The sequence below is a fragment of the Glycine max genome, chromosome 8, assembly GCF_000004515.6.
Source record: "Glycine max cultivar Williams 82 chromosome 8, Glycine_max_v4.0, whole genome shotgun sequence".
Lineage (NCBI taxonomy): Eukaryota > Viridiplantae > Streptophyta > Magnoliopsida > Fabales > Fabaceae > Glycine > Glycine max.
The window spans coordinates 6,691,842-6,713,264 of NC_038244.2; the positions used below are offsets into that span (position 1 = coordinate 6,691,842).

The following is a 21,423-nucleotide window of genomic DNA, read 5'->3' on the forward strand; positions in this document are numbered from 1 at the left end:
CCTTTACCCTAATTTTTTTTTTTTTTTATATTTGATGGCTTATACACAAAAGATCAAACATAAAAACATAAAAGATCAAACAGGTCATCCTATAAAAACCTAGATAAAAATACTAGAAAATTAAATTGAATAAAAAAACAAAAGTCTTAATAGCACCGAACTTTAGTCTGAATTAATTTTGCCTTAAGCGAATAAAAAAACGTCGTTAAAGCTATAAAATTCCAAGATGCAAAGTCAGTATATATTCTCTTGTATGTTGGGTGCAGATTCGAATAGCTTTATTTAGCAATTTTTTTTTCCATTCTTCTTTTTTTCCTTTTCTTTTCAAAGTACCTTTTCTCCATAAAGTTTTACAACATATTTTAATTAAGATATAAGTGCTTTTAATGTAAGTAATTGAATTCAAGCTCCATTGTCTTGGTTGTCATGGAGGATTTTTTTTTCGTTTTTTTATATATATATTCCCGTGTGTACACTAGATTGTGAATTAAGTACTCTTATTCTACTCCAGTAGCTTCACTAAACTTGTGCGTATCAAGTGCTACCCTCAACAGCACCAAAAAAAAGAAATGAACGGGAAAAAGAAAATTGCACACACAAGTGCAATTCCAATGCCTTAGCATTCTACTCCACATTGTTTGAGCACTGGACCAGTTTGCTTGGGCAAGAAAGGATCAATCCTGACCCAAATCAAAGAGAAAATTGATGCAAGAAGAATTGACCAAAGAACAACAATAGTAGGAGTCCTGTTTTGCCTTCCCATGAGACCTTTGAGGAAAGGATATAGATGGACAATGACCCAAAATGCAAAGAACAACTTTCCAAACAAAGGACCCCATGAACCATAGCCATTGTTAATGGCATCAGAGACTCCAGCCACAACTCCCACCATATTCAAGATTATAAGAGTTGTTGGTGGGATGAGAAGTGTTGTCCACTTGAACAGATATAACTCTCCAAATTCAGCATCATCTGCTGCTTTGGCTGTGACAGTGAAATTGGTGTCCACTCCTCCAAGAACCTTGAGGAGACCTTGGAATACGGCGAAAAGGTGTGCAGAAACACCTCCAATGACCCAAAATTGTTCGTTGCGCCACAAGTCTTCAATGCTAACCCCACTCCACCTAAGCTCAAGGACACTAGTTAAAATGATGGAGATGAATAGAGCCATGAACCATACACTAGCAAGGTTGGTCAACTGCATAGATTAAAACTTGTCAGCCAGGCATGAAACTAATAGAAACACTAGCGTTGAAAGTGATCAAAACAAAGGAAAGCAAATTATTTCATACAAAACTTGGATACAATTTTATAGGTGTTGTTTTTGTTGTTATCCAAAATTGGAGTTTCACATCAGTAATCTGTGATTCTGCGTAATAAAAATTTATTTCGTGGATTATCAAGGTACGTAAAAATCTAATTTTGATTAGAGAACAGTACAAACACAGTACCTAAAGAACTGTGTGTATAAGTTTCTTCCAATTATTTATCCTAGTAAAGTGATAAAAAAATAAGGAAGTAATAATTGTGTACTTACAGTAGGGATGATGAATTTTCCAGTAAGAAGACACACTGCTGGAATTGTGCAGTATGCAAGTAGAGGGATGGAAGTGAATGGATAAACAATGGTATTAGTATAAGCAAATCTCTCTAGCCATTTCAGTTTTCCTCCATAGCCATACCACAATGGGCAATGGCGACTAAGGAAAATTTCAACAGAACCAAGAGCCCATCTCAGAACCTGGTGTAACCTATCTGATAGATTTATTGGGGCAGATCCCTTGAAAGCTGGTCTCTTTGGCATGCAGTATACTGATTTCCATCCTCTACAATGCATTTTGAACCCTGTTAAAATATCTTCTGTGACTGAGCCATAAATCCATCCAATCTGCATGGAAACAAATTGTTAAGAGGACTTGATAAATTTAGTAGAACTCAGTGCATGGTTATTTTTGAAGTAAATGAATGCATAATCAGAATCAAATGTAACACCAAGCAAACCCAAATGTTCCTTCATCTTAGAAGTTTAAGCTCATTTTAATTAATGAGATTGATTACCTCTTTGCCCCATTCAGTTTTCTCTTCATAGCCACAACTTATAACATGAATAGCTTCCTTAATTAGTGATTGGCTATTGGTGCCTTCAGGAATTCCACCATTTTCCTTTAGAGTGGAAGCAATGAAAACTGGTGACTGCCCAAATCGTTTCTCAAATTGTTTTTGGGACATGAGGGATGATTTCTCTAGTCCATCATAGCCTTCAAGCCCTTCTTCAATCTCTTCAAGATCAAACATGGACTCATACCCTCTCCTAACATAACTCTTCCCCATCGTTTTCTTTTTCTTGCTGTATAATCTACTAAATAGGCCCCCTCCTCCTCCTGATTTCTTCTTTGACTTGGATTTCCTTGAACCTCCACAACAACAGCAACACCATGAAGGCCAGCAGTCACAAGTCATCTTTGGCCTTTTCTCAGATACTGGTGGATCATATCCATATAATGCCTTCCTATTGAACACACATCCAGTACCGACATAAACCGGACCTTGAATCCCATCTAGGGCTTTCATATTGATCTACCATAAAAGCAACATTGAAAACACACATTAAAGGTTTGTAAAATTCTGTTTGCACATATTATGTTTGTTTGGATGAATGGGACTTACATCAAAGAACACAATGTTGCGATTAGCATATCTATCATGCCGATCAATACCATCGAATCTTTGTGGAAATTGGACATAACAGAGCTTCTTCCCTAGCTGGGGGTCCATCAAAAAGCACATAGCCTCTCTTATAGCCTTGCTATTGTTGATGTAATGGTCACAGTCCAGATTCAACATGAAAGGTGCATTTGAAAGCACAGCAGAAACTCGAACCTGTTAAGTATAGACAGCAAAGAAAGAGTTATACAGGTTTTCTAATATTGTAGTCATACATGAAAAGGCCAACAGAATTTCAAGATTTTGGACCTACCAAAGCATTCATAGCACCAGCTTTCTTGTGGTGGTTATAGCCAGGACGCTTTTCACGTGAAACATACACAATTCGTGGCAGTTCCTTGCCTTCTACGTCCAATGCACCACCACTACCTAAATATACCTGCAAAGGTAAGTCCATGAGCCACATCACCAGAGAACCAGATATTCAAGTGTTCCTATTATGTTTTGTTTGTTCCTTCATGATAACATAATGAAGAGTGCACAAAACAACAAACTAACTAGATCGAGGATGTGAATCATAGCCAAACCTGAATCATTCCTGGATGATCACGAGTGTTGTTCCCAGGCCAAGGGGTTCCATCCTGCATTACCCACCCCTCCTCTGGTTTCTTCTGTGCTTTTGCCACTAAGGCATTAATCTTCACTTTAAATTCTTCATATTCTCTCTGCAGTGGAGCAAAAACAAAAGAAAACCTATAAATATAAACGAAGTAACAAAATACACGAATTATTACATCGTCTAGGATCCATGGTCCTGGTTAATTTCTACATGACATGTAATCAAATTTTTTATTTTACAAAAGAATCAATAAAATTCAATTATGTGTTCCGTGGAGACTATCCAAGACCATAATAGTTCCGGACCATGTAATAATTTCTCAGCAAAAAAACACACAAAAGAACTTTTTGTCCTATCTTCACGGCCTACCTTCATGGCCCTTCGTTCCTTCACAAAGGTGGGATGCACCTTATCTTTCAAGTAATCAATCTTCTGAGAAAAATAAAACTCAGGTGCCCTTGGCTCTATGCTATACTTCTTGCAAAAAGGAACCCATCTTCTTGCAAACTCAGAAGTTTCTGACAGTGTATCAAACAGAAGCATAGATGCACCATCATCAGATACATAGCAGCACACCTTCTCAACGGGGTAATCAACAGCGAGGATCGAAAGAACAGTGTTTGCTGTGATAATGGGAGGTTCCTTCAAAGGGTCCACAGTACTCACATAAACATCAACGGGAGCTAGAAGGTTCGGTTCCCCTTCGCGCTCAAACCTTATGGACAAGCGATCTAAGTAAGTTTCACGAGTTATGGGGAACCATTTGGGGAACTGGTCAAGTATCCATGACAGTGCAAACCATATTTCACATATCACAGAGGCAAGCCACAGTGGATATGCATCGTATGCCGGAGTTAAGATACGGAAACGGAGGAAGAAAACTAGGATAACCAGCCTCATGATTATCACTATGCGATATGGGTTGATTAGGCTTGAAGATATTGGCACCTTACGCCACAACGGTTGCCTTGCCTCAGCCAAACTGTAAGGTGCAAAAATGAAAATTACATGCATCATGTTTCAAGGTAATCATTGTTACATAACGTATTTTTCAAGTCATAACAGGTACTTTGTGTAGCATGGTAGATTCATGAACAAATAAGAAACTAAATTTATCATACTGCATAATGTGACACTATAAATATTTTTCACATTGCTTATAAATTGAATTGTACATAGTTAATTCTTGATTTTTTCACTTATTTTAGTGGCATACCAAACTAGACTAAGGTTTAAAGTATGGTTGATTTGCCTAATTTCTTCTGCTTTTTTAGTGTTAATGTAGAAAATGCAATCCCATGTACACAGAAAAGAAAGTGACATTTTTTCAATGGATACTGAAAAGAGCACTTACAGGTAGTCATCTTCACCTTGGTCATCTTTTCCTTCCTCTTTGTTTTGAAGATCTCTCTTTTCTTGCCTGGCTTTCCATTTATCTAATCTTTCTTCCCATTCTCCATTACTGAAGAATTCTTTCTCCCCTTCAAATTCTTTACCGACCACTACAGAAAAGCAGACCAACTTAGAAAAGCATGTATATAAATTGAAGAGAACATCCAAGAAAGAAAAATCACCATCATGAAACATAATTAACAATTTGGCATTGAAATTTACGCTTACCGCTTCCAGCTGAAGAGAAAGCTTGACCATTGGGATGCCACTGCTGTTCCTTGTAGTCTTTATTTTCCTATAGAAATCACAAATAACCCCCCTAGACTCTCTGATTACTTCCATTCAATTAATTAGAATAGTCACAATAACACTAATTCATTTTAGTAAATCCTCCTTTGTGGAAAAACATGAAAAGGGAACAATTTTTGCATTCCATATATCCTTGGAAGCAATAAGAAGCACAAGATTAAAATTACATATAATACTATAATATTATCCTCATTTGATGATTAATGCATGATTTTGCCATCATATCAATTAAACAAATTACCAAATGATTAACATCATGTTTCTCGTCAGGATTATCATGAAAATCATCTGCATCAGAATGTTCCTCGTCATCACCAGCTACTCTAGGACAACCTGCAGGGAATTAAGCCAATGCCATCTTGTCTACATATCATTTAGCCCACATTTTTTCAAAAACAAAATGATGCTTTTATAACAACAACTATAATAATAAAGTAAAAGTAAAAAAAAAAAAAAAAACAATGATTATGATTTATGAGCTAAGATAACCTTTATGACGCTTATAGCGGGTGTTGCATTGAGGGCAGCAGTGGTTCCCTTCACTCCTCTCATACTCATAACAGGGTCGACAAACGGGGAAACGACACACATGACAAGCCACAAACAGCTTCCCATCTTCACCATAGCCAATCTCATCACTACAAACTCGACACACTTTTGATGCAGATTGACGAGTAGGAGGCCGGTGCTGTCATATCATAACAAAATATAGAACACATTATGAGAGACCAACAAAAAACAAAAGTAATTTATTAAGTTTCATAGTTACAAAACAAATCATTTGTACCAAAGGAGGAGTTCAATACCTCTTCTGAGTCACGTGGGAAGTGGAAATGCGAGCCAGCCATGGAGTTCAATGTCATGGCTAGTCTATTGGAGAAGTGGGTTTTATAAGAAAATGGTGAGTGAGTGAGTGAGTTCATATCAATATTATTATTCTTCTGAATGAAACAGTAGTGTATCTACCAAACTGTGAGTTGGAGAGTCATTGGTTTGAGTCTAAGAGACGTAAGGGGGCGATAGGTGGCAATGGTTAGTTTGATTTTGCTTGCTTGGACTCAAAGATGGCTTCTGTTCTGCTTCTTAATACATCAACAAGAACACATTGCAATATTGCACATGCACATAAGTTTGTTGTTATAATGTCGTGTCCCCACATTTCTTAGTTGACAAAACTAAAAACGGAAAATGCTATATGTAGGGGGGAGGTGGAAAAAGTACAATGTCCACATGGAAGAAGAAAAGATTCAGTAACTTGTGAGTTTGTCTAGTGTTCCATGTTATAGACTATTGCCTTTTTTTTTTTTTTTACTTTGGTCCTACTTCAACTCAGGCCCCTTTCACGTCTATTTTATAAGATACATAATTGTTGTGCATGTTTGAAACTCAGAAATGTGGCCAATATTCGTAGGTATACTAAATGCCTAGATCAAGCTGGGGACAAATCATCAATTCCATTTTCATAGACAAAAATTTATTAGTGTATTTTTTTTATCTATAAAAATTAAAAACAGTACAAGAAATTTATAACACTCAGGCATAGGAGTGTCAATTTGGACACGAGAAGTCCTGCGGAAATTACCTCTATATGGGGTCCCACAGTTAGGGATTTTTTCCATGTGAGAACTAGGACAAGAATAAATATTCCCCGTGGATACGGGGACGGGAATCACACCCCTCTCCAGCCAAATTACATAATTATTCTTGTATTAATTATTATTTTATATTTTCAATACACTTAATCACTTAACGTCTTTTTTAAATCTACTTGAATTAGAATTTAAAATTAATATGTTTTTTTCTTTTTAAATTTCGGGAACAGAAACAAGAAAAAAAAACTCCCACAATAGGGATGAGGAGTGCCGACAGGATTAATTGAGGTCAGGGACTGAAAGGGGGTGTTCTGTTCTGATCGGATCTGAAATCATCGGGAAAATGTCGTCGTTTCTGCACCAGAGAAGCAGTCTCCAGAACCCATTCTCGAATCCATTCCCGGCATCAACTCCATCATCATCGAATTCGAAGAAATCCCTGTCCATCATGGGCCCCACCACCCTCCTAGCCCTAATCTCCCTCATAGTCATACTCGGCGTCTTCTGCCCCTGGGTGGGCTTTCCCCAGGGCTTCCCCTTCACTCCCACTCCCACTTCCAAATGGGCTCACTACACTTTAGAACAAGCGCTCTCCTTCGTCGCCAAAAACGGTTCCTCCGTCATCGTCTGCATTGTGAGCCAACCCTACTTGCCCTTCCTCAACAACTGGCTCATCAGCATTTCCATGCAGAAGCGCCAAGACATGGTCCTTGTCATCGCCGAGGACTACGCTTCTCTCGACAGGGTCAATCTGCTTTGGCCTGGCCACGCCGTCCTCATCCCTCCCGTCCTCGACGCCGAAGCTGCCCACAAGTTTGGTTCTCAGGTTCGGCATTCTAACTCAATACAAATACACCGTGATTTTGGCTGTATTTCTGTCAACAAGCTTAATTAAAGGTCTTCTTTCCATCAAATTCTAGAGGAGAGGTAAAATGATGAATTGAGCTGCTCCTGTAAGCTAAAATTAACTTATGCATGAAGATATAAGGTTGGTCTATTGGTGAAGAGATAAGGGAAGGGGCAGGAGCTCACTGCTTCTAATCCCCCTGGTAACAAAAACTAACAATACTAGCAACTAACATTTGCCGATAAAAATAAAAACTTGATTTTGGGTGTGTTTGCTTACGCAATGTTTGGAATTTGGATCAAGTTAATTGTATAAGCTATTATGGGGAGCTTTATTGAAATAAACTGATCATAAGCTATTTTTATATGCTCTCCTAAACATGTACACAAGTGCTTATGTCTTGAGATGAACTTAAATAACGTGTTAATATGTTTTTCCGAACAAACAAACCCTTTATTAATGTACGTTGTGGCTTAAAAATGTGTTCTCCTTATCTGGTGGGTTGACTTGAATTGTTGTTACTGTCTTTAAAACATATATTTGTCATCCCTGGTGGTACTTTTCATTTTCTTGTCTGCCGTGGTGTTGATTATTGGAACTGTCTCTTAATTTCTTTCTCGTGTGTGGTGCTGAGTTTTAAAATCCATTCTTGTTTATTTCACTGTCTAGGGTTTCTTCAACTTTACAGCAAGGCGGCCAAGCCATCTGCTGAAGATTTTGGAGCTTGGATATAGTGTGATGTACAATGATGTTGATATGGTTTGGTTGGCAGATCCATTTCCTTATCTGCAAGGGAACCATGATGTGTACTTTACAGATGATATGACTGCAGTAAGTGATCTCTTATAAGTTCATTTCCTTCTGTCCTTTATGTCAATTATTATATTCTAATAACACGGAGCTACATCAATGCTGGAAACTTGTTGTTTAGGATAAAGCAAGCAATATATATATAATTCATATTGGAAACCTTTTTGTGAAACATCATGATATCCACGATAGTACTTAAAATGGATATTTAGAAATTCAATGATATAAATATCTTCCTTGTCCGATCCTTTTAAGATTTTCATGTCTATTAAAGACTATGAAAGGTAATTATGGATGTATTCAAATAATGTCAAAGGAGATTCTATTGTGATCCATTCAGGGATATGCTGATGTATCCTTAGAAGCATCCACTAGATTCTAGTAAATCGTCTCTTGTTCTTTTTTATCTTCTGTCTGAATATATGCTGCAGTTTTAGTGTGAATCCATTTTTTTCTTGTATTATTAACTTTGTTTTTTAATTTCTTTGTGAGACCAGATTAAACCATTGAACCATTCTCATGATTTACCACCACCAGGAAAAAAGGGCCGTCCTTACATTTGTAGTTGCATGATTTTCCTCCGCCCTACCAATGGAGCAAAGCTAATTTTGAGAAAGTGGATTGAGGAACTTCAGATTCAACCCTGGTCTAAAACTGTGAAATCTAATGATCAGCCTGCTTTTAACTGGGCTTTAATGAAGAATGCTAAAGAGGTTTGTTAAATTTTCATGCTTCCTTCCAGTCTATATAACTTTTGTAGACTAATTATACTGATATATGAGAGGAGCTTGTTTGGATAGTCAATTATGATCTTTTGTTCTGATAAAGTAACAAGCATAACTCATGCCATTATATGCTCAAGGCTGATTAGTATAATTTGTTTCTGAATTCTGATAAATTAGCAAAGCGCATGCCATTATAGACTTAAGTGGAAAGTCTATCCTCATAACTTGACAGTTTAACTGGTGTCAACGGTCAAGTCTGTACCTTATTGCTTATCCAAGTATTACTTCTATTTTCTATTCATGACAATGGTTTAAAATTCCCTAGATCTAAAACAAATAAGTATGCATGGGTCTCCTTCTCCAATATGGGGTCTGATGGAGGGTTAAAAAATGTTCTAGTTGATTTTACTAAAAAAATGGTTTTGGGCAAGAGCTCAATGGTGTTGATTGTGTGAATTCACTGAATAATAGAGTCCAAAATTCTTTTATGAATGAAATGTACTAAAGGTAAAAGCACAATTTTGCGCAAGTGCACTGGCCATGCAAATTGTGCATTGCACTTCTGATCTATGTCATTTTGGTTTCTAAATGTTCTGCTTCAGTGGTTCTAAGATTTGTTCTGAAATCTCAAGTCTGATATATAACCAGTTTTAAATCAGATATATTTGCCACTAAGAAGGGGTTGGTGGGTTTATTTTATTTTTAAAACATCTAAAATGCAGATATATCATATATATTGTTCTTTTTATGATTACTTTTTCCATTGCAGGTGGATTTGTACCTGCTTCCACAGGCAGCATTCCCTACAGGCGGATTATATTTCAAGAACAAGGCATGGGTTAAGGAAACTAAAGGAATGCATGTTATCATTCATAATAACTATATCGTTGGCTTTGAGAAGAAAATAAAGCGGTTCCGTGACTATGGTCTCTGGTTGGTGGATGATCATGCACATGAGTCCCCTCTAGGAGGATTATGATCCTTGGTAGATGAAAGACACTAGTTTATCGTTAGCTTTGGTTCAAGCATTTGGATTAAGAACATGCTTTCTCTGCCAATTTGTTCATCCTAATTGCTTGGTGGCTGATTTCTGAAGAGATTACAACCGTTGCTGTCAACATGCAACATCGACTAAATGATGGGTTGGAAAAAAAATGGTCTTTTGCTTTCAATTTTGTGAAGGAAAAAGGTGCTTACAAAATGTAGATTTTATTTCAAGGCCCTAGGAAGAGGAGGATATATTTTTAGTTGGTTGTTGGAGTTGTACGTGACAAGTGATAATGTATGATTGTTTAGAAAAAGAATATGCTTCCACTGTAAGAATTATTTAATTTAATTGGCATATATATGAAATATATTCTACTTTTTATCCTCTACATGTGAAAATACCAAATTGGCTTGTACTTCCTGAAAGAGATCTGAAATCTATATCATCATGGGCAATATTAGTATGTATTAAAAAAAGAAAACACAAGTTTGCGTTTGCCGGGAGTCGAACCCGGGTCTATTGCTTGGAAGGCAATTATCCTAACCGTTGGACTACAAACGCCTTGATGTTAATACTCACTTCAAAATAATGGAAGTCTGTGAATCACGTTTAACTATAATTCAAATTATGGATCTATGAAATATACGATGTATGTCCTATAACTCACTATCTAGTGTTATAAAATTTACTTGACATACATTTGTACATTTAAAGATTAAAAATATCAAATAAATAGTCAAAATAACATGAAATCAGTTATCCTATCAAATAACTATATGTCAAAATAAAGAATATTTTTATATCTTTTATTATTTGGAAGAATAATTAGTTCATAACACAAATATATGAAGGACCAAATTAATGTCATGAGAGCCAATGAAATAATAAATTAATAATTTAATTTTAAAAAATAAAGTGTTAAAATTGAATTTTAAAGTACACACATGATTGATTTTTTTAAGGCATTAATATGATTGATTAACAAAATAAATTGATTTTCCTACCTTCATAAAGTAATTAGTTCATAACATATACTCTAAATTTTGAAATCTTACAAAAGATTCAAGTGGAAAAAAAACGAAAGATAATAATATAAAAATAAACAAAAGTAATAAATTAAACAATTTTAAAAAATCTCTATGATTTTAAAAAAGACTCAATCGAAACTCAGATTGGCGAGCCCTATACGGCAGGTCATGTGGGCTATCAGTCCAATTTTTAAAAAAAGGTAATTAAAAAGCTGACATGGCATGGAATTGGTTGGTCAACTTGGCAAGCTGATCTGATATGATCAATAGTCAAAATAGCTTCATATCTATGTTTTGTCTCAGAAAAATCTCATTTTGATATTTAGTTTTTAAATGTCCACCAACTTCATCAATCAGCCTAAGCAACTATAATTGAGACTCTTTAAGTTAGTTTCCCTCCTTTTTTTTATAAAAAAAAGACGTTATTTTCCCTCTTTTATTGGTACAGTTGACTAGTAATTTTAAGCACATTGAGATTTAAAAAGATAAACTGAAATTTTAAACACCCTTTCTTTTTCTTATTTGCTTTGAAACTTAAATTTTTCATTTTTTCCTTCCGAATTTTCAAAGTTAATAACAATAATAATATAAGTTTAAAACTATCCAAGATTCGAAGAGTCAGAAAAAAAAAAATGATCCTGAAAAGCCCATTCACTTTAAAAGAACTGAAGTACAAGTCTCTCATAAGAGAATTGATTTTATTTATAAAAAGAACTGAAGTCTCTCGTAAGTGTGTACATGAAAGTGTATCAGAACAGTGTTTTAAGACAATTCAATAACTGATCATCCTTATTGACAATGTCAGATATGAAGAAATAGGAAAATGTACACACTGCTGAGTTCAGGTGAGTATGAACTCTCCATGTACAGCAAGAATTCCCTAAGGCACCTATGCATGGTCACTATTGTGGTTTCCAAATTAATTAGATTGAACAACAAAAGATAAAGTCAGGAGTCTGTCACATGCTGCTCTCTAGAAAATGAATAAAGCTAGGGTACTTGGGCTTCCACCCAACTACCTGGCAGGTTTTTGTGTTGTTTAATCTCTTTCCTAGAGGGCCATCAGTTCCTGTAAATGCAAAGATAGAAATCATTAAGCTTTCAGAATCAAAGGAAATATATAAACTACACAGGTAGGTAAACATGATAAAGTAATGATAGTATTATTTCCATATACGGTTTTTTACTATGATAGAACTCACCAGTAAACTCGTCAAATTTTTTACTGAATTTCCCACTTTTATTAACCAGATCCATCATTTCTTGCCTGAAAACACAGCAGCGGTGTGGATGTGAGATTGTTCTTTTAACCAAAAAGTGAATATATATATATATATAATCACAACAATCTGATAGACTGGTAGAAATATCCTGCAAGAATAATCAGAATGTTACTTGACAAGTTAAAGAGAAAGCACCCAACCTAGACAAAGGATGATTATCACAACCCAAGAAAATCTGCCCACGGAATTTTTTCTTCAAGATTGCAACTGAGAGGGAAGCTGCATCCTGGTGTGGAAGCATGCCAAAATTAGCACCAATTTTATCCCCATCATAAGCACCACTACTAAATACATTAAAGAGTGAAAATTGTAGTAAGAAAGTATCAAAAGCTTATTAAAAGGAAGATGTGTCTCAGCATGAAATACAAACATCATAAACAATTGGCAAGTAGGATTAAAATTGACAAAGCAAACAGAGGGGACAACCTCAACTAGAATATATTAGCCCAAGGTTTCTATGGAAGATTCCCAGACAATCTGATTATTATGAACATTTTTCATTTTTCAAAAGGGCTTACTAGTTTCATCGAGCCTTGCATTTTATATTTAACATTTTCTTAAAACCAAGCAGGCTATCACTTATACTTAAAAACAAATAAAAAAAGCTCAAAACAGTTCATGAACCAAAACTAGAACATTCAACAAGCTACAGCAGATTCGATAAGAATGCTTGTGTTGAGAGATAAGTCCACTGAGCTGAAACCTGCAGTCAAAGTAACACTTTTGACTTTTTCTAGAAATTCCTAGAAGTACGTGATGATCAAGCTCAAGAGCAAAATTAAGACAATTTAAGCCACAAAACATTGACAACATTACGCTAAGTTGCAACCATATCTAACCACTATAATTATGATGTTAAGGGTTTTGTGAGTGAATCGTAGCTCGGAGGATTTGAGGTAAACATTCTTAACACCTAGCATGTAGAGGCTACAGTGGATTAAGATAACATTATTCGACAAATGAAAATCCCAATAGATGATTGAGAATGGATGTAGGTCCCAATTTTGGCCAAAGTAGCGCAGAAAAAACCCAAAATGTTTATACGACTTACTGTAACTGACTAACTGCTGCTTATTTTCCAATGCTTACATTTTAGATAACGCTTTAATCCCATGCTTGTTTTTGCTTAGAAAAGGGACCGTAAACAAGCCAAAAGCTCCCTTTTCAATATTCATAAGCTTTTCTAAACACAAGAAACTAATCTAAACATGAAGCTGCTTTCAGTTTGCCTCTCTGCATCATAGTTGGCTTTTGTTCTCACTCAGTTTCACCCAATTCAGCAATCTGCAGGTGTCATGTTCTGTTTTATGATTTAGATATATGTAAACCACTAAATGGATATAATCTGTTTCCTATTGTGATGGATTTCTTGAAGAAGTCAGCAAACAAGGCTGAACGATGTTATACTTCGATAGTTCAATGATATTAAACAGAAGTTATAGGAAAAATAAGGAAAGTAAATGCAGAAATAACTAGAGATGAAATGGCATTCTGACCTCATAATGTATAAGATTCAGGACGTGATCAGGACGACTATCAACAATACGCTTTTCCAAGTAGTAATTGTGTGCACCTCTATCTGCTTTGTAAAATTGGTCAAGGTTGCTATGAAATAAAAGCATAGTGGCAATGATCACAAGTAAAAAACAATATTTTGTGATCCTAATAATTTGCATCCAACCAAGGATATATATAGTCCTGCCAATCTTAGAACACAGCCACCAAACTCCAGTACCACATTTTCGGCTTTTAGAAGGACATCAACTCCGGGGCTCCTCCCGATAGGCACAACCGGAGAATCCTAAAGTGAAGTATATCCATCAGGATAAATCAACAAACATCTGTATCTTGGGGTAGACTGGAATTATCTCCTTAATTTAAATCAAAACAGAGAAAACAACAAAAGAATATGACAATTTGGATGTATGACCCACCTCATCACATGGTCCATTATCATTACAATCATATGGAGCACTGCTTGATGTAAATAAGAAAGAACCTTCACCATTCCAGCTTAATGCAGCTAGCCTGATTAGTTGGCAATCCACATCAATACATGAGTTCATAAGACAACTACTACACCATCACAAATTTTCCTTTCATTAAGCTAATATCATTTTTCTCTAACTACATGGTAATTTGTATATGAACTATGGAGCAGTTATAGAAAACCCAAGTTGATCTGACCAATCAATTCAATATTACTACAGGAACATGATGTAAACAATATAGCAAAATACTCAAAATGGTAGATATGACATTGGATGCCCTTGTCCATCCTCTGAACAAGATTGATGTAAACACCAAATCAATCAGTCAACTTGTTCATAAATGAAGTAGTACAATGATATAAATGAAATAGTGTTCTATGTTCACTCATGTGATTTTTGTGAATGTATGAAAACATGATTTTGATGATGCCAAAGAATAATCAAACAAGGTTGCTTTCAAGATTACTTCAACAAACATTCAAAGGTTAAGCATTGCTTCAATATTAATACAAGATTGCTTCAACAAACAAGCATTGTTTCAAGATTAATTCAAGATCAAGTTTTTGCCTCAAAACAAAGTGTTTCCAAGAGATCAAAGCTCTGGTAATCGATTACTAGAAGACAATTTTGAAAAATAGCTTTTAAAAAGGGTTTTGAATTTGAATTTTGAATCATGTAATTGATTACCAGATATTTGTAATTGATTACCAACAACAACACTTCAGCAAACACTTTGAAAAGACATGACCTTTCAAAATGTAACTGTGTAATCGATTACCAGAAACCTGTAATCGATTACGAGTGAAGAATTTCAAAAAAAGTTTTTTGAAAAGACACATCTCTTCAAACCATTTTGAAAAGGCACGAAGGACCTATAAATATGTGTGTCTAACTTCAAAAAGGAAGAGAGATATTCTAAGAAAACTTAATTGTCAAATGCTCTCTCAACAACTCTTGGACAAACACTTGCAAATCTATTGAGAATTTATCCAGGAACTTCAAATTGTATTATCATCTCTATAAGAGAGAAATTTCTCTAGGAACTTCAATTTGTATCATCCACTCTAAAGGAGAGAAATCTTTCTGTTCATCTTAGAAAGTCAATTGTAATCAAGAGATGGGTTGTTTCTTGGAGAATCTTTGAACACAAGGGTGAGGGATCCCAAGATGTGTTCAAAGTCTGTAAAGGATTTACAGAGATAGTGAAAAATCTCAAGTGGGTTGCTTGAGGACTGGACGTATGCACGGGAAGTGACTGAACCAGTATAAATCGAGTTTGCATTTCTCTCTTCCCTTATCTCATTTATATTATTGCAATCAATTTTATCTTGCATATTAAAAAATTCGCATTGAAAATACAGATTGATGTGCTTAAATCTTATCGTTGATATTCAACCAATAAGGAAACATCAAAACCATATCAAATATCAGCACAAAAACAACTTGTAGAAGTTTAGAAGACTGATTTCAGGGTGAAGAATACTCCTCAATTGGTGATCCATTATCCAGTACAAAGGTATGCATTAGCACACCACAAGTTGACCAACTAAAAGCCTAGAAATAACCAAACTAACTGACTAGCACTTCATGCATAACCAATTCTCGGAACCAATTCATTAGCATGTTACCATACATACGCCAAAGAATTCTCACCTGACATTGCCAGCATAGTCTGGGGTACGAGAAGGTGGAGCACAATAAATGACATTGGGAAATGTGTGAGTAGCCTCTGTCCATTTCTTAGACGGGTTAATACCCATTTGAATCAACTCATTGTGATGATCAGTGCTCACTGTCTGACCATAAACTTGACTACCCGGAATTTCCTGCTTGCATAAACATAGATAGATAGATAGAAGCTAGTGAATAATGAATGTATAATTTTCATGCTCTGTTAGTGTAAAGAATATTGTGAACTAATTAAAGATAACCCTACATTTACAAAATTCAACAATTTTATTATACACGACAATATTGATTGAACTACATTTTAAATTCTAACCACTATGCCAATAAATCATAGTAAATATAGTGAACAAAAAGTAAAATAAAATAAAATAAAATAAAAACATTCCATATATTTGTCCTTATACCATGTTCACAATAAAAACTAGCATGAGCTAAAATTACAATTTACAATAACTAATCGACACAAGAAAATGAAGATGGAATACCTGACGCCATTTCTGAGCAACCAAACGACCAAGAACCCCGGGACCCACAATGAGCAAGTCATGTTCTCCTATTACCCGAGGAGATGAAGACAGTGATTGTTCCGTGGATGAGAGTGCATCTTGCGAAACCTTCAATTGGGTTGCCTTGGACATCGAAAAAGATGTCAACTGTGCTCTATTTCCCAAGTTAGAGTGAGAGGATCGCAGGTGGGGCGGTTTGGGAGTGAGGAACCTCAGACACCGAACGTTATCACAGAGGGTAGAGAAATTCCCAGATAAGTTTTGAGGTTTGAGAACAACGTTATTAGTTGGGAAACATGCGGTTCCCATCATATGGAACTCAAGTCTGCAACTGGGAGAGGTGGTTGACTTGGTCTTGCTGTCAATGTTTTTGGGATTTTATGGATTGAATTGAAATGCACACAGCGCATTACACAATGGCAGATTGGAGATAAGAGAGCGTCTCTGTGAAACTAATTGATTAGTTGACAAGGTTGCATCAGAAAATTACTTTTGCACCCTCTTTATTATTATTTTATTATAAACTTTAGAAAAGAAGAGAAGAAAGAGGGTGCAAGTTAAATTTGAGGTGCAAATAGTAACAGCCTTTTCTTTTAGATAATTTATGGATTCGGCTTAAGCCCAATTCGTATAGTAATCCACCTTGGCGGAAACATGAATTAGACCAAGTATTGATCAAAGTCAACATTAAGAATATGATTTTTGACATACACCTATCTACATTGGATCACACCTCACCTTGGAAAAAAGTTACCCTACGGATACATCAAAATATAAGAATTTTCTTATGCTATTTAATCCATTAAGCTAATAGATCAATTATGTTAAAAATATAATTAGCATTATTATATATAACATTAAATTTTTTAATATACATATAAATTTACATAATAAATTTTATAAAAATTAATTTTAATCTAATAATATTTTATATATATATAAATTTTAAATAAAAATTATAGGTTTAATAAAAATTTATATAGGTAAATTAAATATATATTAAAAAATTTAGTTCTAATAATGTATTTTTTTACATCTATAAATTTTAAATTTTAGTGTTATATGTAAAAAAAATACATTATTATATAAAAACTAATTATTATAAAATTTTATTATTATAAAATTTTATTATGTAAAATTATGTGTATTAAATATATATTAAAATAAAGTGTCATTGCTCAAAAGAGGCCTTGGGCCTGATGACGGAAAATCCAACCCACCTCATTGGACCAATGTCACTGTAACCTGTAACCATTAAATACATATCATCAATATTTCTCTTCTTATTTTATTTTATTTTGTGAATGCATATCATCTCACTCTGGTAAAAAAAAAAATGATTGACTTGACCATAACAACGCCTTTTGTAAGTACCTATCTATTTCACACAAAATCTCGAGCATGCTAAGAAACTTGCGCCTACGATGATCTCAAACTTCAATCCACTCAACACTCAAAGGCTCATTTCAACCAACATTAATTTACCAAAACCTAGAACCTAAGTATTGTGTCTGAGTAATACGTACACTCACTCATTTTGCCTCTCTTTTTTTTTTTTTTTTTCTTTTCTTCGACACACGTCTCATGTTCTAACTTTTTAATTTAATTCCCTTACATGAAGTATAAGTAGAGTGTAAGTTATTACGAAAACTTGGACCCTTGTATACTTTCAGAAAAAAAAAATATAGAAAAAAATGAGTATATATATGGAGAGAGAGAGAGAAATAGTACTATTGCATTGATGTCACTGTATATAAAACGATTGAGGAACAATTTCTTAAAAAAAGAAATAGCTTATCTCTTAATATATATGCAAAAAAAAAAAAAAAGTCGGAAGAATGAGTTCATGAGATTGACTTAGCTAGATGACATTGAGAGATGAATGGAAACAGCGGGATCTTTAACGTTCATATCAGTATATATATAATAATATAAATCACTAATTAAATGTTCACCAGGGAACGTAATTTTGAGTTACTAGGAGGGGGGAAATAACATGTACCAATAGACATTATAGCCGCTGCATGTGGAAGCTGATAACAGTAAAAAGAAGGCTACAAACTGCATTTAACCGATTTCAAGTTAACTACACCTTAAAAGCTAAAACTGTTGTAGAACAGCTAAGTAATTAACTAGTGCAGTGGTACGTTAATTAATATTAAAAATACTAAAAAATCTACAAACCAAATCACTGGGACTGCACTTAATTTTCATACTCCTAAGCTAGCGTGCCACATGCATTAACTCATAGATAACCATACCATCCTCAAATCATCACATGCATATGAGAAACTTATAAATCATTTTCTCATCTAATTAAGCATTAAAACTCTGGAAGGGAAGTGCCAATTGATCAAGAAGGCCAGTGACAGGTGTGGCAAGCCTAGGCTCATACGCAAAACCATGCAACTCAAATCCATCATGTGCAATGTAAGGACAAGGTGGAATCCACTGCCACCTCTTCCTGCATATATCAAACAGCAACGCCTTGTCCGTTCCACGAATCATGATCACAATAAACTCACCATGCCCTACACATTCAAATCCATTTCCATCTTCCAGTTCAGCAAACTGAACATAAAGCTGCTGAGGCATTCTCTCTGACTCCACCCACATTGTCCCACAAGCCTGCAAACTCCAAACCCTCAAACTCTTGGGCACGTTCAGCTTGCTCTTCTCAACAGCAGCAACAAGGAGAAGTTTCCCCTTGCACTCAACTAGGTTTGGAGACCTCAGAAACCTCCTCATTGGGGCTTGTATTTTGAACCAAGTGTTTGATGTGATGTCATAAGCCAAAATACTGAAAGGGCTACAATTCATGCAGTAGAGTTTCCCTTCAGCATAAACCATTCTTCCAGATTCGAGACTGCAGAGCCTTGGAAGAGAAGCGGTGGTGCCCCACAGGGAGTAAAACCCTCCTCCATCGATGTGAAAGCTTTCAGATGTCAGGTTCTTAACTGCATAAGGTGATATCATGTCATCACCAGCAACAGTGACATCTATGCAGGTGGGCCTAATGGTTAAGCCAATGGAAGGGAAGAGTCTAGGTCTTAACGTTGGAGGTAGCTGAGTGAGAGAACCGATTAAAGGGTTGCTCAGAAGCATGGTCTTTGGACCAGCTTCATCAGAAACCCAGCAAAGTAAACCAGCAGAAGATGAAGCTGGAGAGAAGCCGGAAGGGACCAAAGCAAAGAAAATGCGGTACCATGACATCTCATAGGGATCAAAGAGGTACCCTTCAAACGCACCAATATGTCCACAACCATCGCTACTCCCGTTGTTGTTGTTGTTGTTTTTGTAGATGTAGCTCTTGCGGGTCTTGTGGTGCTTGAAGAACAAGAACCAGTGTTGGTGTGGTGAGACTTGGAGGTACAATTCGAGGAAGGTGTTGGAGAAGAGAAGTGCATACCATCTCTTGCAAACACAACGTGCACGAAAGAATGCCGGTGGAGGAAGAAAGGCTAAGACACGGTCAAGAAGCCTCTGAGGGAGCTTGCTCCATATTCTGCTGTTCATCCATGGAGTGGAAGTGCTGTAACTAGTGCCAGTGGTAGTAGTACTAAAATTGCTAGTACCAGCATCACTGATAGGGAATGTGTACGAAAAAGGAGAGGTCATAGAAGGGTGAAAACCTTCCATATATATATATATATATATATATATATATATATATGTAAGGTTATTTTTGTGTTTGCTTAGTTTAAGTGGAAACAAGGGACAAAGTGAAAAATGGAGGAAATGGGAAAGTGTAGTGTAGTATATGATATACTAGCTAGGCTTGCCTTTAATGATAAAGGAAAGGTTATGCATGGTTTCTTCTTTTGCAGTGTCTTAATTTTTTCCTTAGAAAGATAGAGTGTGAGAAGGACCTAAGGGGGAAAGCAGGTAGCTTATAGCAATCATCTGAGATGGTTGTTGTTTCTGTTCCTCATTTTCAGTGGGGGGTGTTGGAGAGTGGAGAGAAGGGGAAGACGGTTTTGGAAGTGAAGAAGTGTGATGCAACACAATCAGAAATGGATCGAACAAAGGACGTGAGATTTTGTAAGTTGGTGGTGGCTCTCATGTGAAGAAAGAAATTATTGGGGCTTTGTGTTGTGGCATTGGTGGTGAGTGGGGACAAGTGTATATATAGGATCCAAATGGCTTTGGCCTTATTCAACTCTTAATTCACAAAACAAAATTTTTAGTCACCATTTCATAAGTTTGAAGTATTTATAAGTTTTTATAAGTTTGAAATTTAATTAGTTTGGTGGATGATTTTTTTCTGAAAAATATGGCTAATTAGTTTTAATAAGAATTTTTTAATTATTATATTGTTTTTTATTTTTAATATTTAAGAATAATGATAAATGCATATTATAAATATTTTACTAATCTATCGTTTCTTGATTTAAATCTCTCTTCTTACTACATTTTAAACCTTATTATATATAATATATTTTTTTCTTTTTTTAGATAACATTGTAGGTTTCATTGGACATTTTTCATATTTAAATTTCAAATCTTATTTGGGGTTGATTTAAATGAAAGAAAGAGATGTGTAAAAATAAATTAAGATAAAATATTTGAATTAAAATATAATGTAAAAGTCTAAAATCTATATCAAATTTTAAAATTTTAATGTCAAATACACTCAAATGTAATTAACTCAAAACACTAGCATGTATAAATAAAAATCAAACACTATCTAAGATCAATTTCAGTCGAATAAAAGATAATTAATTAATTAATGAGTTCATATATATCTCTCTCTTGGCATCTTTTGTTGGGTGAGAAAGAAAGAGAAATAAAAGGCAAGTGATTCCGATGAATGCATCTATCATTTCAGTGTTGTTTTGTCAAGGCCGAGGTTGGAAGGACACAGTTGCAGAAAAGTGAGACAGATGCAATTGATGAAAGCGCAACTCCCTGCTAGTACAAACACATGGGGGCAGCATATATAAAAAAAAAAACTGATTATTCAATATTCATCCAAATCCA

The 21,423-nt window shown here is 35.2% G+C and overlaps 4 protein-coding genes and 1 non-coding gene across 6 annotated transcripts; 1 reads left to right on the forward strand and 4 right to left on the reverse strand.

Moving 5' to 3' along the window:
- Positions 1–277: 277 nt before the first annotated feature.
- Positions 278–5,945, reverse strand: LOC100780354 (cellulose synthase A catalytic subunit 4 [UDP-forming]). The gene is made up of 12 exons (XM_003532616.5): positions 5,791–5,945; positions 5,474–5,672; positions 5,226–5,317; positions 4,904–4,970; positions 4,638–4,785; positions 3,653–4,265; positions 3,252–3,389; positions 2,978–3,103; positions 2,668–2,880; positions 2,059–2,577; positions 1,538–1,888; positions 278–1,198 (listed from the first exon to the last, which is right to left on the reverse strand). Exons 1-12 carry the CDS (start codon positions 5,905–5,907, stop codon positions 617–619), a joined length of 3,165 nt encoding a protein of 1,054 aa, XP_003532664.2. The 5' UTR covers positions 5,908–5,945; the 3' UTR covers positions 278–616.
- A 767-nt stretch (positions 5,946–6,712) lies between these two features.
- Positions 6,713–10,334, forward strand: LOC100775719 (UDP-D-xylose:L-fucose alpha-1,3-D-xylosyltransferase MGP4). The gene is made up of 4 exons (XM_003531063.5): positions 6,713–7,402; positions 8,093–8,254; positions 8,731–8,946; positions 9,728–10,334. Exons 1-4 carry the CDS (start codon positions 6,920–6,922, stop codon positions 9,935–9,937), a joined length of 1,071 nt encoding a protein of 356 aa, XP_003531111.1. The 5' UTR covers positions 6,713–6,919; the 3' UTR covers positions 9,938–10,334.
- A 101-nt stretch (positions 10,335–10,435) lies between these two features.
- Positions 10,436–10,507, reverse strand: TRNAG-UCC (transfer RNA glycine (anticodon UCC)). Its single transcript has one exon. It is a non-coding gene; the product is annotated as a tRNA-Gly (tRNA).
- A 1,227-nt stretch (positions 10,508–11,734) lies between these two features.
- LOC100776260 (uncharacterized) lies at positions 11,735–16,914 on the reverse strand. 2 transcript variants are annotated; one of them, XM_003531064.4, is made up of 8 exons: positions 16,423–16,911; positions 15,902–16,074; positions 14,192–14,285; positions 13,948–14,058; positions 13,754–13,843; positions 12,398–12,483; positions 12,177–12,241; positions 11,735–12,043 (listed from the first exon to the last, which is right to left on the reverse strand). In XM_003531064.4, the coding sequence occupies exons 1-8, from the start codon at positions 16,753–16,755 to the stop codon at positions 11,934–11,936; spliced, it is 1,062 nt and encodes a 353-aa protein (XP_003531112.1). In that variant the 5' UTR covers positions 16,756–16,911; the 3' UTR covers positions 11,735–11,933. The 2 variants fall into 2 exon arrangements, with proteins under 2 accessions (XP_003531112.1, XP_040874007.1); XM_041018073.1 differs by lacking the exon at positions 12,398–12,483 and having other exon boundaries at positions 12,177–12,345; positions 16,423–16,914.
- Positions 16,915–18,284: 1,370 nt separating this feature from the next.
- LOC100776797 (protein UNUSUAL FLORAL ORGANS) lies at positions 18,285–20,082 on the reverse strand. The gene has a single exon (XM_003531065.5). The coding sequence runs from the start codon at positions 20,080–20,082 to the stop codon at positions 18,760–18,762; it is 1,323 nt and encodes a 440-aa protein (XP_003531113.1). The 3' UTR covers positions 18,285–18,759.
- Between the last annotated feature and the right edge of the window lie 1,341 nt (positions 20,083–21,423).

Excerpts from the sequence above, each read along its gene's own strand:
- LOC100780354 (XM_003532616.5), bottom strand. The coding sequence starts at position 5,907 with ATGAACTCACTCACTCACTCACCATTTTCTTATAAAACCCACTTCTCC. Across the intron at positions 3,390-3,652 it reads AGGAACGAAGGGCCATGAAG|AGAGAATATGAAGAATTTAA; the intron begins GTAGGCCGTGAA and ends GCTCCACTGCAG. Across the intron at positions 3,104-3,251 it reads ATCATCCAGGAATGATTCAG|GTATATTTAGGTAGTGGTGG; the intron begins GTTTGGCTATGA and ends TTACCTTTGCAG.
- LOC100775719 (XM_003531063.5), top strand. The coding sequence starts at position 6,920 with ATGTCGTCGTTTCTGCACCAGAGAAGCAGTCTCCAGAACCCATTCTCG. Across the intron at positions 7,403-8,092 it reads CCCACAAGTTTGGTTCTCAG|GGTTTCTTCAACTTTACAGC; the intron begins GTTCGGCATTCT and ends TTCACTGTCTAG. Across the intron at positions 8,255-8,730 it reads TTACAGATGATATGACTGCA|ATTAAACCATTGAACCATTC; the intron begins GTAAGTGATCTC and ends TTGTGAGACCAG.
- LOC100776260 (XM_041018073.1), bottom strand. The coding sequence starts at position 16,755 with ATGATGGGAACCGCATGTTTCCCAACTAATAACGTTGTTCTCAAACCT. Across the intron at positions 14,059-14,191 it reads ATAATGGACCATGTGATGAG|GATTCTCCGGTTGTGCCTAT; the intron begins GTGGGTCATACA and ends ACTTCACTTTAG. Across the intron at positions 13,844-13,947 it reads TAAGATTGGCAGGACTATAT|AAAGCAGATAGAGGTGCACA; the intron begins ATATCCTTGGTT and ends GACCAATTTTAC.
- LOC100776797 (XM_003531065.5), bottom strand. The coding sequence starts at position 20,082 with ATGGAAGGTTTTCACCCTTCTATGACCTCTCCTTTTTCGTACACATTC.